The sequence below is a fragment of the Sorghum bicolor genome, chromosome 4 (genome assembly GCF_000003195.3).
Source record: "Sorghum bicolor cultivar BTx623 chromosome 4, Sorghum_bicolor_NCBIv3, whole genome shotgun sequence".
NCBI classification, from domain to species: Eukaryota; Viridiplantae; Streptophyta; class Magnoliopsida; order Poales; family Poaceae; genus Sorghum; species Sorghum bicolor.
Window position 1 is genome coordinate 61409347 of NC_012873.2, and position 12732 is coordinate 61422078.

At 40.6% G+C, this 12732-nt stretch overlaps 1 protein-coding gene across 1 annotated transcript; it reads left to right on the forward strand.

Annotated features, from left to right (window-relative positions):
• On the forward strand, positions 7319-12490 carry LOC8073168 (growth-regulating factor 4). Its single transcript, XM_021458792.1, is given in 5 exon segments — positions 7319-7994; positions 8074-8294; positions 9017-9458; positions 11586-12028; positions 12123-12490. Coding segments are annotated over 5 exon segments (1248 nt in total). The 5' UTR covers positions 7319-7860; the 3' UTR covers positions 12131-12490.

The window sequence follows — 12732 nt, forward strand, 5'->3', positions numbered from 1 at the left end:
TCGAGCACAGAGCGAAATGTCTACGCGCAAGATATACATGTGGACCGCTAAGCGATATCACCAATGTTGTTATAATATTTTCGTAACCATTCTTTAGTTGTTTATATATGCATTCGTGAAATAAAGCTGTAGTGTTAACACTGCCTCTATACTAGTTACAGTATGATGAGCAGGACCCAACACGTTGTATGATGAGCAGGCCTCAACTTCACAAGACCGCGCCCGGTGGATCTGCTACCTTGCGTTGCAGTTTTGCTCGTCTGCTACAATGGCGCTTCAACGGCCAACTGATAAGGGCCGTAGTAGCACAATGCAATGCCAATATATAGTGAGCAGTAGTAGCAATGTAATGCCATATACATTAATATATAGTTATCAATATAGCCAACTTATGAGGTTGTAACTTTATTACTCCCTCCCTCACATTGTTTAGTTCCAAAAAAATTTGCAAAATTTTTTAATTCCCCGTCACATCGAATCTTTAGACGTATGCATGAGGTATTAAATATAGATGAAAATAAAAACTAATTACACAGTTTGGTCGAAATTGACGAGACGAATCTTTTGAACCTATTTAGTCTATGATTGGACAATATTTGTCAAATACAAACGAAATTGGTATTATTCATATTTTGTAAAATATTTTGCAACTAAACAATGCCAAAGTCTACAATTGTGCAGTTCAAATTTGTCCCGTAATATTTGCACACATGGGGTCCAAGCCTGGTTTGACATCTAAGGGATCTACACAAAACAAAATTCCTCGACGTGTCCCCATTGAGTACTACTCCTACCCGTTAAAAAAAATGATGCGCCATAAGAAAAAAAAAAATCAACCGCAACGCTGCAGCCCACGCACGGACGTGACCCGCTCCTGTCCACTCGTTGCTCGGACCTTGTTAAAATTTTGTTAAGATTCTTCATCACACCAAATCTTTAAACGTATACATAAAATATTAAATATAGAAAAAAATAAAAATTAATTACACAATTTTGTTAAAATTTACGATACGAATTTTTAAGCCTAGTTGGTCCATGATCAGATAATAATTACTACAAACAAACGAAAATGCTATAATATCACGAAATTTTTCCCTTCAAAAACTAAACACAACCTTATTCCATAAAGCTAGGCTGTACTAGCTCTTATAGTTGTACATAGAGGCATTTAATTAGGTAATTACATCAATGCAAAATTGTGTTTTTTTTGACGGAGGAAATATTCTAAAGCTTACATTGCATACGATCTGTTGTGCTCATCCTTCTAAAGCTTACATAGGCCAAGAAGATGTAGAGGCAGGGGGTTGTTGCTTTGTAGAGGTGGAATTGGAACCTGGGAGCCAAGTTGATACGATCTTCACTGGTATTAGTGTAAACATCCTCTTGGATTTGCAACCTATTCTAGCATATGGCCCCGGTGGCGGGTCTGCCTATTAGGGTTTGTGAGGATTTGGGGCTTTTTATTCAGGGTGTGGGCGAAGGTGCGCTAGGAATTAGCACAAGGATGAGCAAGATTATGCGGGTGTCATGCAAGATCTCAGGAGGGAGGAAGGTGGGGAGTGAAATGATGACGCTGTCACTCGCAATTAAGGATGAAAACGAAACGGAAATATGCCGAACCGAACCGGTTTCTATATTTGACCCGATCGAATTTGTATTTTCTAGTCCGACTTTACCGCTTTCGCTTTCGTATTTTAGATGTTTCGTATTTCAAATGTAAAAGTAGAAAACGGTTTAGATATTTTTCGACCGTTTTCTAATTTTCTACTATTAATTTGAAATTTTTTGAATTCAAAATTTGGTTTAAACCGAATTTAGTCAACTGCACCGTCACACAACCTAATTACATACTACTCATCACGCATTTGCGTTCTTTCTACTGGTGGCTAGCTGCGTTCCTGGTATCTATTAATTACTTGTTCTAGACTTATATTTATGTGTGGACTATTGTATTAAATACCTAAGACCAAGGATCATACACTTTTTAATTATTATATGCACTTAAACTTGATCGTGTATATAGTTAATCATGCACTTGGTACTACATATTGGTATTTCGTATTGAGTTTTCGTATATCGTCCGTGTTCAACATAAATCCGCTTGAATTGGTTCGTTTTCGGAATTCTCGATATTTTGTAAGTTCGCGTTCGTTTTTGTGTCCGACTTTACCATTTTCGTTTTCGTTTTCGTATTTCAAATGTAAAAATAGAAAACAATTTAAGAGTTTTTTCGACCGTTTTCGACCGTTTTCATCCTTACTCGCAATTACCTAGGAACAGGTTGTGTGGTGCGATTCAACTGGCCAAAATTCGAGCATCGTCCCTTCTCTCTATACACCACATCATGCCTATTTGTTTGATGTGGACTCCATTTAGCCAGGTGGATCAACCTTGTTATACTTGAGCAACTACAACAGTTTTACAAATAGGTTTGGCATTTTTATTTTTTGCCAAAACTCTCAAAATCTCCTATCCAACAGTTTGGCAATTGGGTTTGTCATTTATAGCAATTTGGAAAATTCTCCTCCTTTCTTGGCATTTATGCACACCTAGATAGGCTTAGCATTCTGCATGCGCACGCTTTTATAGCAAGCTGATAACCTCATGCTTCTTTGTTGATTTTCAGAATTAGTAGAATTTTGTTTTTGCCAAGTCAAAATTGCCAAACACTTGGAGATGTTCTTTTTGTTCCCTCTCCATATCATTTTGGAAGTTCGCAAATAATAACATTTGCCAAATAAAATTTACAAAACTGTTGGAGTCGCTTTAAGGGCATCTTAAACGTCTAAGGTCTGTAGAGGCCTTAAGATGGGGTCCACGCAAAGATAATGTCTTGGTTGCTATGTTTAGACCCCCAATAACAGTAAAGGTGGGTCCACCTACGTGAAAAAACTACATTTTCCTCGAAAATAAATTTGTGACGCTTTGTTTCTTTCTTTTCTCATCGCTATAATTCCCCATCTCATGACCAATTTATTCTGGTTAATCTAATTCTTCTCGTCTTCCTTCGCTAGGTATGGTGACAAGTTTTTCAACTGCTAGGTAAATGCATTTGTTGGCATCTTATTAACTCAATTCACACACAGTTAGATTCCTCGTGTTCTAAGTATTTGTATTATGTAATGTATTATTTTCTATTTTAGGTAAGTTTTATCTGGTTGACTCGGGCAACACCAACTATGCATGCTATCTTGCATAACATTTGTCAGATCATCGTTGTGACCAAAACCGGGTGAGGAAAATGATGTAATCAGTTCTGCACATCCATTTTTTCATAGTGTCATCGAGTGTTCATTTGGTGTTTTGAAGAAGAACCGGTGAATTTTGTTGGACTTACGGAGTACCATCTTACCCAATCTTGAAGCAATCCAAAATAATATTCCCTCTATCCACAAGAGGACGTGGTTCTCACTTTTTTTAAGAGTCAAATGTTTTAAAGTTTGTTCTCATATAAAAAAGTATTACCATTTATAATACAAGATAAATATCATTATTAAATATATTTTAGTAAATTTAGTTGGGTAGATAATTATTAACACTATTCATTATAAATTTGGTGAAAGTTAAGATATTTTTCTTGCAAGCATTCCATAGATGTAGACCGAGAGAGTACTTGCATGCATGGCCCTCCATAACTTCACTCCGGAATCCGGATAGTGCGATGGAAGATGCATAGTTTGAGATGTGTGATTGTAATGAAAACTACATGCCGGTCATAGTGTCCCCATCATCTAACCTTAGTGGTGCTAATAATCAATATATAAGCCGTATTTTTTCTGTTAGCTAACAGTATTTTTTCTTTCATAATAAATCAACGAACAATACTTTCAAACATAATTTTTCAGACCAGCGAGCAACGTTGCATGCGTCATACGATTTGGACTATCAGCTTGTATGAACTTAATATTCATTGTGATTCCATTCTACTACAAAGTCTACATATAACGCAAGGGAAATCATATCTCCACCCCTTATATACTGCCAGGTTTTGCTTTATTTCGATAAGCTTGTCATTTGCACTGGCTATAGACATTGTGTTTCATAGATATTTACGAGCTGTTTGGTTCCGTCGACTATATTGCAAACGCAAATGATTTAGACCTGCGGTCGTTACCGATGAGAAAGACGATCGAACTAATTACGTTGACATTACTGTTGCAACAACCAAACAGCTCCTTAATTCTAGGATTAGAGTGGATAATTATGTCAAGAGAGTTTCATTCCTATATGGAACTTAATTTTTTATCTTTTCTTAAAAATATTGTCACACCATCAAAAGCACCTATGTAGAAACTTATTAAATGTAAATAAAACTATAATAAAACTCCTACTAAAACTCGAAACCACGACGACACCAAAACACTATTTACTGGCAGAAAAATATGGCTCATAAAACAAATATAGACAAATACATAAATTAATTGCGTAGTTTAATTGTAATTTATGAGACAAATTTTTAAACATAGTTAATATATAGTTAGATAATAATTATTAAATACAAACAAAAATATTATAATATCAAACTCTAAAAAAGTTTTCAGAATTAAACAAGCCAAATTTATGAGATAAATTTTTAAATATAGTTAATTTATAGTTAGATAATAATTATTAAATACAAACAAAAATATTATAATATCAAACTCCAAGCCGAAGAGGAATCTTGAAAATTCCAAAATCCACAGTCACGCCCCCTCGTCTGTCTGATGCTTGTCAGTTGTCACCACCTTCGCTACAGTGCTGCATCCATATCCACTCGCCGCTCGCGCAAAAAATAAAAGCCCGGAAACAAACAAAGCAGCATAGGAAACAGAAGAGTATCTCTCAAAAAAAGAAAAGAAACAGAAGAGTATCCTCATGTCTTGTTTAGTTCCTAATTTTTTTGATTTTATATATTATAATACTTTTATTTTTATTTGACAATTATTCTTCAATCATGAACTAACTAATCTTAAAAGATTTATTTCATAATTTTTACAGCCAACTTTGTAATTAGTTTTGATTTTAACTATATTTAATGCCCTATGAATATATTATAAAATTCGATATGATATAATCTTGAATTTTTTTTTGTTTTTGATGAAACAACGCCTTTTTTTTCCGAGTGGATGATGAAACAACGCCTGAGAAGAGAGTACTCGCACAAGTTCGCTACGCTGCTACCGTGCTTCGGACTAGTGGACTACCACAAGTCCACAACGCCAGAGGGACAGCCGGCATCGCTTGGCATCTAGCTGGGCCGGAGCCCCTAGTAGAGCTTCGCGCCCAGCTACTAGCAGTGCCGTACCAGCGCAGTAGTGCCCTCCTCGTGTCGGGCTTGTCCACACCAATACTGTACTCACTCCGTACAAAAAAATGACGTTTTAGCTTTTTTACCATAAATTTGACTTAGAAAATACGTGTAATATTTGTATCTTTAAATAATTTGTTAAAAATTAAATTTAAAAAGGTACTAATTATTTATTATAAATATTAATATTTTTTACTATATATTTTGTTAAAGGAATTTCTCGAGAAGCGTAAATAACACTTATTTATTTTGGGATAGAAGGAGTAGCGATTGAAGTTTAGGCCTTGTTTAGTTTATCAAAAACCCAAAACTTTTTAAGATTATCCGTCATATCGAATCTTACAACATATAAACATTAAATATAGATGAAAATAAAAACCAATTACACAGTTTGTCTGTAAATTGCGAGATAAATTTTTTAAGCCTAGTTACTCTATGATTGGACAATATTTGTCAAATAAAAACAAAAGTGATACAATGTTGTTTTTTTCAAAAAATTTTGGAACTAAACAAGGCCTTTAGTTGCAAAATTTTGTACAAAATGGACACAGTAGCACTTTTATTTGTATTTGATAAATATTGTTTATTATAGACTAACTAGGCTTAAAAAATTCGTCTCACAAATTACAATTGAACTGTCTAATTAGTTTATATTTTTGTCTATATTTAATGCTTCATGCATAAGTATAAAGATTTGACGTGACAGAGAATCTAAAAAATTTTACAAAATTGTTTGGAACTAAACAAGGCCCTAGAATACAAGGCTAAGGCCTTGTTTAGATGCACCCAAAAATCCAAAACTTTACAAGATTCTCCGTCACATCGAATCTTACAGCACATGCATGAAGTATTAAATATAGATAAAAATAAAAACTAATTACACAGTTTATCTGTAAATCGCGAGACAAATCTTTTAAGCCTAGTTACTCCATGATTGGACAATGTTTGTCAAATAAAAACGAAAGTGCTACAGTGTCAAAATCCAAAAAGTTTTTGCATCTAAACAAGCCCTAAATATAAGGCCTCGTTTAGTTCACCCCAAAAATCAAAAACTTTTCAAGATTCTCCGTCACATCGAATCTTGCGGCACATGCATAAAGCACTAAATAAAGATGAAAATAAAAACTAATTGTACAGTTTACGTGTAAATGAATCTTTTAAGCCTAATTACTCCATGATTAGATAATATTTATCAAATAAAAACGAAAGTTTTACGGTTTGGAAAACCAAAAAGTTTTCGGAACTAGCCCTGTTTAAATTGAAGTTAAAATTTTTTTAGATGTCACGTTGTATGTGTCGGAAGGATATCGGGAGGGGTTTTAAGAAACTAATAAAAGAACAAATTACATAGCTCGTCTAGAAACTGCAAGACAAATCTATTAATCATAATTAATATATCATTAGCACATATGAGTTATTATAGAACTTAAGGCTAATCATAGACTAACTAGGCTTAAAAGATTCATCTCGCAATTCTAAACCAAACTGTGTAATTAGTTTATTTTTTATTTACATTTAGTGATCAATGTATGTGTCCAAAGATTTGATATGATGAATCTAAACACAAATCTAGGCCTTGTTTAGTTTCAAAATATTTTGCAAAATGGACACGGTAGCTCTTTCGTTTGTATTTGACAAATATTGTCCAATCATGGACTAAATAGGCTCAAAAGATTTATCTCGTCAATTCCGACCAAACTGTGCAATTAGTTTTTATTTTTGTCTATATTTAGTAATTCATGCATGTGTCTAAAGATTCGATATGACGTGGAATCTGAAAAATTTTGTAAAATTTTTTGGGAACTAAACAAGACCCTAACCATCAACAAATGACCGGATGTACAGTACTAGTTTCCAGTCGGCTGTCCAAACGCCCCCGCTGCTCGCTCGCCGCCTCGCCGGGAGTCTCGACACGCCTGACGCTCCAGCGCGAGGCAGACAGCGACGCAGAGAGAGACAAAGGGGGCAATAAAGGCAGCGCGCGCGAGCACCAGCGAGGGAGCGAAGCAAAGCACATCACGAGCCCGGAAGCTCATTAAGAGCAACTCCAGCATTAGACCCTAAAACTAAACCCCTACTTTTAATTTGGGTGCTCTTCCTACTTCGTGGGGCTCAATTTTTTTGCTTCAACTCCAACAGTAGCACCCAAATTTAGGCCCCCAAACTTATTCCAGAGAGAATGACACAAGGGACCCACTCGTCAGTGTCCTTTTCTTCTTCCTCTTTCTTCTTCCTTTGGACATGGACACAATTAGAGCATCGAGCCGGTTACCGTAGGGTGTCATGCACATACAAGGGTAGAGAGAGAAGGAGCATGAGCTGAGGCTAGGACACGCGATGGAGGATGGGGGCTGCCCTGTTGGGCCAACAGGAATGGGGTCTAGGAGAGAAATATGGGTGCCCAGCCAAATATGGGGTCTGGAGTAGGGACCGTGCTGGAGTAATGTTTTTAGTCTGAGCACCCATATTTAGCTATTGGGGCTTGAGTAGAAGCTCTGCTGGAGTTGCTCTAAAGAGGGGTGCCGTCCGGCCGGCCGCGGGGAGCAAGCAGCGCGCGCGAGAGACAGGTTGAGATGGCGATGCCGTATGCCTCTCTTTCCCCGGCAGGCGCCGACCACCGCTCCTCCACGGCCACGGCGGCGTCGCTCCTCCCCTTCTGCCGCTCCACCCCGCTCTCCGCGTAAGTACTCCACCACCTCCACTCGCCGTCGTCGTTTCGCTCGTGGCTCTCCCATTGTTGCCGTCTGGTTCGCGGTTGTGACGCGGTGGTATGTGTGCTGGTGCAGGGGCGGCGGCGGCGGCCTGGGGGAGGACGCCCAGTTGAGCTCGCGGTGGCCGGCCGCGAGGCCGGTGGTGCCGTTCACGCCGGCGCAGTACGAGGAGCTGGAGCAGCAGGCGCTCATATACAAGTACCTGGTGGCCGGCGTGCCCGTCCCGCCGGATCTCGTGGTTCCAATCCGCCGCGGTCTCGACTCCCTCGCAACCCGCTTCTACGGCCATCCCACACGTACGGCATATCCCTCCTCCCTCTCCTCGGCGCCATGCCAGCCGCCATATCCTTCCTGTATACTATTGCTTTCTTGTGTGCTTGCTTGCTCCGTCCCCGGGGTCCTGACTCTTTGTTTATTCCAATCAAGTAATCAAGTGTACTTTGCCTCGATTAGTTAATTTGCTCCGGTCATTTGTTAATCCCTGATGCGCGATTCAAGAACCGCGCGTGTGTTTTACACGACCTCCGATTTGCTCCGGGAAAGTTTCTGTTTTTTTTAATCTGAGCTCGTGGTCTCGTCAAGATTCATCAAATGATGAGACGGTCATTTTGTGCTGTTTGATTTGATACCGAGCTTACTGGTTGTTGGAATAGAGGTTAGCATCAGTAGCACGCACCATTGTGGCTCAATAGTACGAATACTTTTGCTTTGCATTTATATATTTCCTCTCTTTCTCGATGATCAGTAATGGTGAGGTCGCCACTCGCCAGCAAGCAATTTCGTTGAATGCAACACACGGCAGCTGCTCCGCCGCTCGCCATTTCTGTCCGACTGCTAAGAATAGGAAGCGTACCTTGCGCCTGCATCGGTACCGTCCTGTACCAAATGCCAATCCATTTGGACACGGCAGAGCCCAGATGCATGCGTACTACAGGCAGATGATAAAAGCAAACGCATAAATGATGCTTAAATAACGGATAACAAACAGCCTCTGATTTTCTCGGTGTGATCTGTGCAGTTGGTGGGTACGGGACGTACTACTTAGGCAAGAAACTGGATCCGGAGCCGGGGCGGTGCCGGCGTACGGACGGCAAGAAGTGGCGGTGCTCCAAGGAGGCCGCCCCAGACTCCAAGTACTGCGAGCGCCACATGCACCGCGGCCGCAACCGTTCAAGAAAGCCTGTGGAAACGCAGCTCGTGCCCCAGTCCCAACCGCCCGCCACCGCCGCTGCCGTCTCCGCCGCTCCGCCCTTGGCCTTGGCCGCCGCCACCACCACCACCAACGGCAGCTGCTTCCAGAATCACTCTCTTTACCCGGCCATTGCAGGCAGCACCGGTGGAGGTGGCGGGGCCAGCAATATCTCTACCCCGTTCTCCTCGTCGATGGGGTCGTCTCAGCTGCACATGGACAATGCTGCCAGCTACGCAGCTCTTGGTGGTGGAACTGCAAAGGATCTCAGGTGACTGTTATTTCCCCTTTTTTTCCCACCTCTGCTCAATGCCATCCTGTTTCTTAACAGTGCTATGGTTTTTTTTTACTGATTGGCGTCAGATGGTCACCATTCACCATACTACTATAATCAGTGGCAATCAAAACCGGTAGTGTAGTGCGTGCTCAGTACTTTACTGGCGCCATGCGCAATCAGCATGACCTACTAGGACTTTACTCGCTGCAAGAAATTACGCTAGAGTTCAGGCGCTGGCTGGTTGTCTGTCCACGCTTTCTGGGTTCAGTTCTAAACCCCTGCTGAAGCCCAGGGCAGTGTCCATGTCTCTACGAGATTAGTTGTTCTCAGGTCAGGTGGACGTGCAGGTGCAGCGCCCAGCCTTCTTGGCTTTGGCACAGACCAAGCTTCAGCCTTCTTTAGTCGGCAAAAATTTTGGTTTTTAGCTACTGTAACACTTTCGTTTTTATTTGACAAACATTGTCCAATTACGGAGTAACTAGGCTCAAAAGATTCATCTCACAAATTACAGGTAAACTGTGCAATTAGTTTTTATTTTTATCTATATTTAATGCTTCATGCATACGATCAAAGATTCGATGTGACAGAGAATCTTGAAAATTTTTGCGAACTAAACAAGGCCTTCGAATACGTGCTGCCCATAAAGATGGAACTTGTTTGTGTTCAGTGGTCGCAACGCTAGTGCCTGCTGCTCGCTGATGCTGTCCTTCCCTGGCCATTACTCCACGTCTTTATGATTTTGCAGAATCAAGTCGTTGCTCTTGCAACTCTTTTAGGGGGCAGCATACAATAAATCTGGTCCATAACTACTGATAGAACTGAAAGGCAGCATGTGCATCATACTGGAAGTCTAGTTGGGTGTTTGGTTGGGGTGTTAGGCCAGTCTCAGTGGAGAGTTTTATGACGTTGTTTCCAAGATTGCTATGTCATGTGAAATGAAATGAAATTTAGATGCAACACCTACTTTTAATGGAGAGTTTCATTTCATAGTTTCATAGGCATTTAATTCCAAGACTCATATAGAGTTGGTAATCGTGTCAAGAGAGTTTCATCTAGGGCCAGTCTCAATGCATAGTTTCATGACACAGTTACCAAGACTATAAACTAGGTAACCGAGCCATATGAGTTTTATGGGGTTGAAACTCCTCTCTCATCTGATGAAACTCCTTCATTTAATGATCCTGCCAAGTCAGCATTTTTGCTTATGTGGCATCCTATTTAATGTGCATGACACTCTAATAAAACATGCATTGAGACTGGCCTAGATGAAACTCATTTCTTCTCTCTTCTTAAATACACTGCCATGTCATCAAAAAAGCCTATGTGGCAACCTATTTAATGCAAATGAAACTTACATGAAACTCCCATTGACTTAAAGTTTAACAAGTATTGTAGCATTTTTGTTTTATTTGACAATTAGTGTCCAATCATGGACTAATTAGGCTAAAAAGATTTGTCTCGCAAATTATTCTTTAGTTATGTTTTTAGTTTCGTAAATAGTCTACATTTAATATTTTATGCATATATTCAAACATTCAATGTGATAGGTGAAACATGGCCACATGTCCTTTTGCCCATACCAATGCTTTGTTTGCACCAATACAAATTGTTGGTTTTACTGAACAGATGTTCTTAGTGTACCATCGCATGTTCTTTCACTTTGTTGCTACTTGCGCGCTATTGATTTGTTGGTAGGCTTTGTTTCTTGATAGCGTTACTTACCAAAATGCGTTCATTTTACTGAAACACTGTCATGTGTCTTTGTAGACACTATTTTGCCATGTAAATATACTTTTGATCTGAATCCTACATACTAAAAAACCAAACATGGTCAGTTTGTTTAGGTGTTTGGTCATTGCACAAGTCTAAAATGAATCAATTCAAGGGTAATTTGATTTTGAATGCTATGGCTGTGTTTTTCAGTGTGTCAATAAATTTGATCATGTACTAGCCAAGGACAAATGTAACTTGTGTAGGGCTTTGATTATCTGTTCCTTCTTAGGACGACTAATTTGGCATACTGTTCCTTCTTTAAACCAATCATACTGTAGTTGGCATGTGTTTTTTTCCCTTTGCATCTCCTAATTTGCGGTGTTCACCACCCTACCTTTTGAAATTCAGGTACAACGCCTACGGAATAAGATCTTTGGCGGAGGAGCACAACCAGCTGATTGCAGAAGCCATTGACTCATCAATGGAGAACCAGTGGCGCCTCCCGCCATCCCAAACCTCTTCGTTTCCGCTCTCGAGCTACCCCCAGCTTGGGGCGCTGAGCAACCTGGGTCAGAGCACAGTCACCTCGCTGTCGAAGATGGAGCGGCAGCAGCCACTCTCCTTCCTAGGGAACTCCGAGTTCGGGGCCATGGAATCCGCCGCCAAGCAGCAGGAGAACCAGACGCTGCGGCCCTTCTTCGACGAGTGGCCCAAGGCGAGGGACTCCTGGCCGGGCCTCTCCGACGACAACGCCGCAAGCCTCGCTCCGTCGTTCCCGGCGACCCAGCTGTCGATGTCCATACCGATGGCGTCCTCGGACTTCTCCGTGGCCAGCTCCCAGTCGCCCAACGGTAAGTTGCATTTCCAGCTGACACCACAGACCAAAGATTGCTCGGTTCAGCTGGGTTACTGATTGGAGACAACCATGTGTGGTCTCTGCTGCAGATGACTAATGGTGCGTCGATCTGACTGACCGATGTCCGTGAGCCGGCCGACTATTGCATCTGTTGCCTTCTGATTTCCTCCAGGCCCTCCTTTGTCTGTCTCCCTTCCACCCACCGCGCGGTAGCTGCGGAAACAAAACAATCCATGCTTCTGTATATTTATCGGTCATTTTCCGCGTCAGATTTGTACCAAACCAAGCGGCTGGAGTACACAATCCGCCGCCGTCGGCCGTTGTCTCGCATCGCCTCATGTGGGCGAACATGAGACCGTTTTGCTTAGGCTCAAAGCTTTGTGTGTGCCCCACTGATCGAAACTCAATCTATCCCAAATTATAAGTCATTTGACTTTTTCAACACCAAATTTGATTACTTGTCTTTTTCAAAAATTTGTGCAGAATATCAATTATTTTGTTGTGGCTTGGTAAAATTCTTGAAGAATGACTTAAATTTGACTATTTTTGCATAATTTTTTTGAATAAGATAAGTGGTTAAACTTGAGATAAAAAAAGTCAAGCGTCTGGATGAAGGGAGTACTTTTGTAGCATTACTGTAATCCATCAACCGAAGCAAGGCAGTGACAGTATTATGCGTGCTCCTGCTGCTGAGCTAAC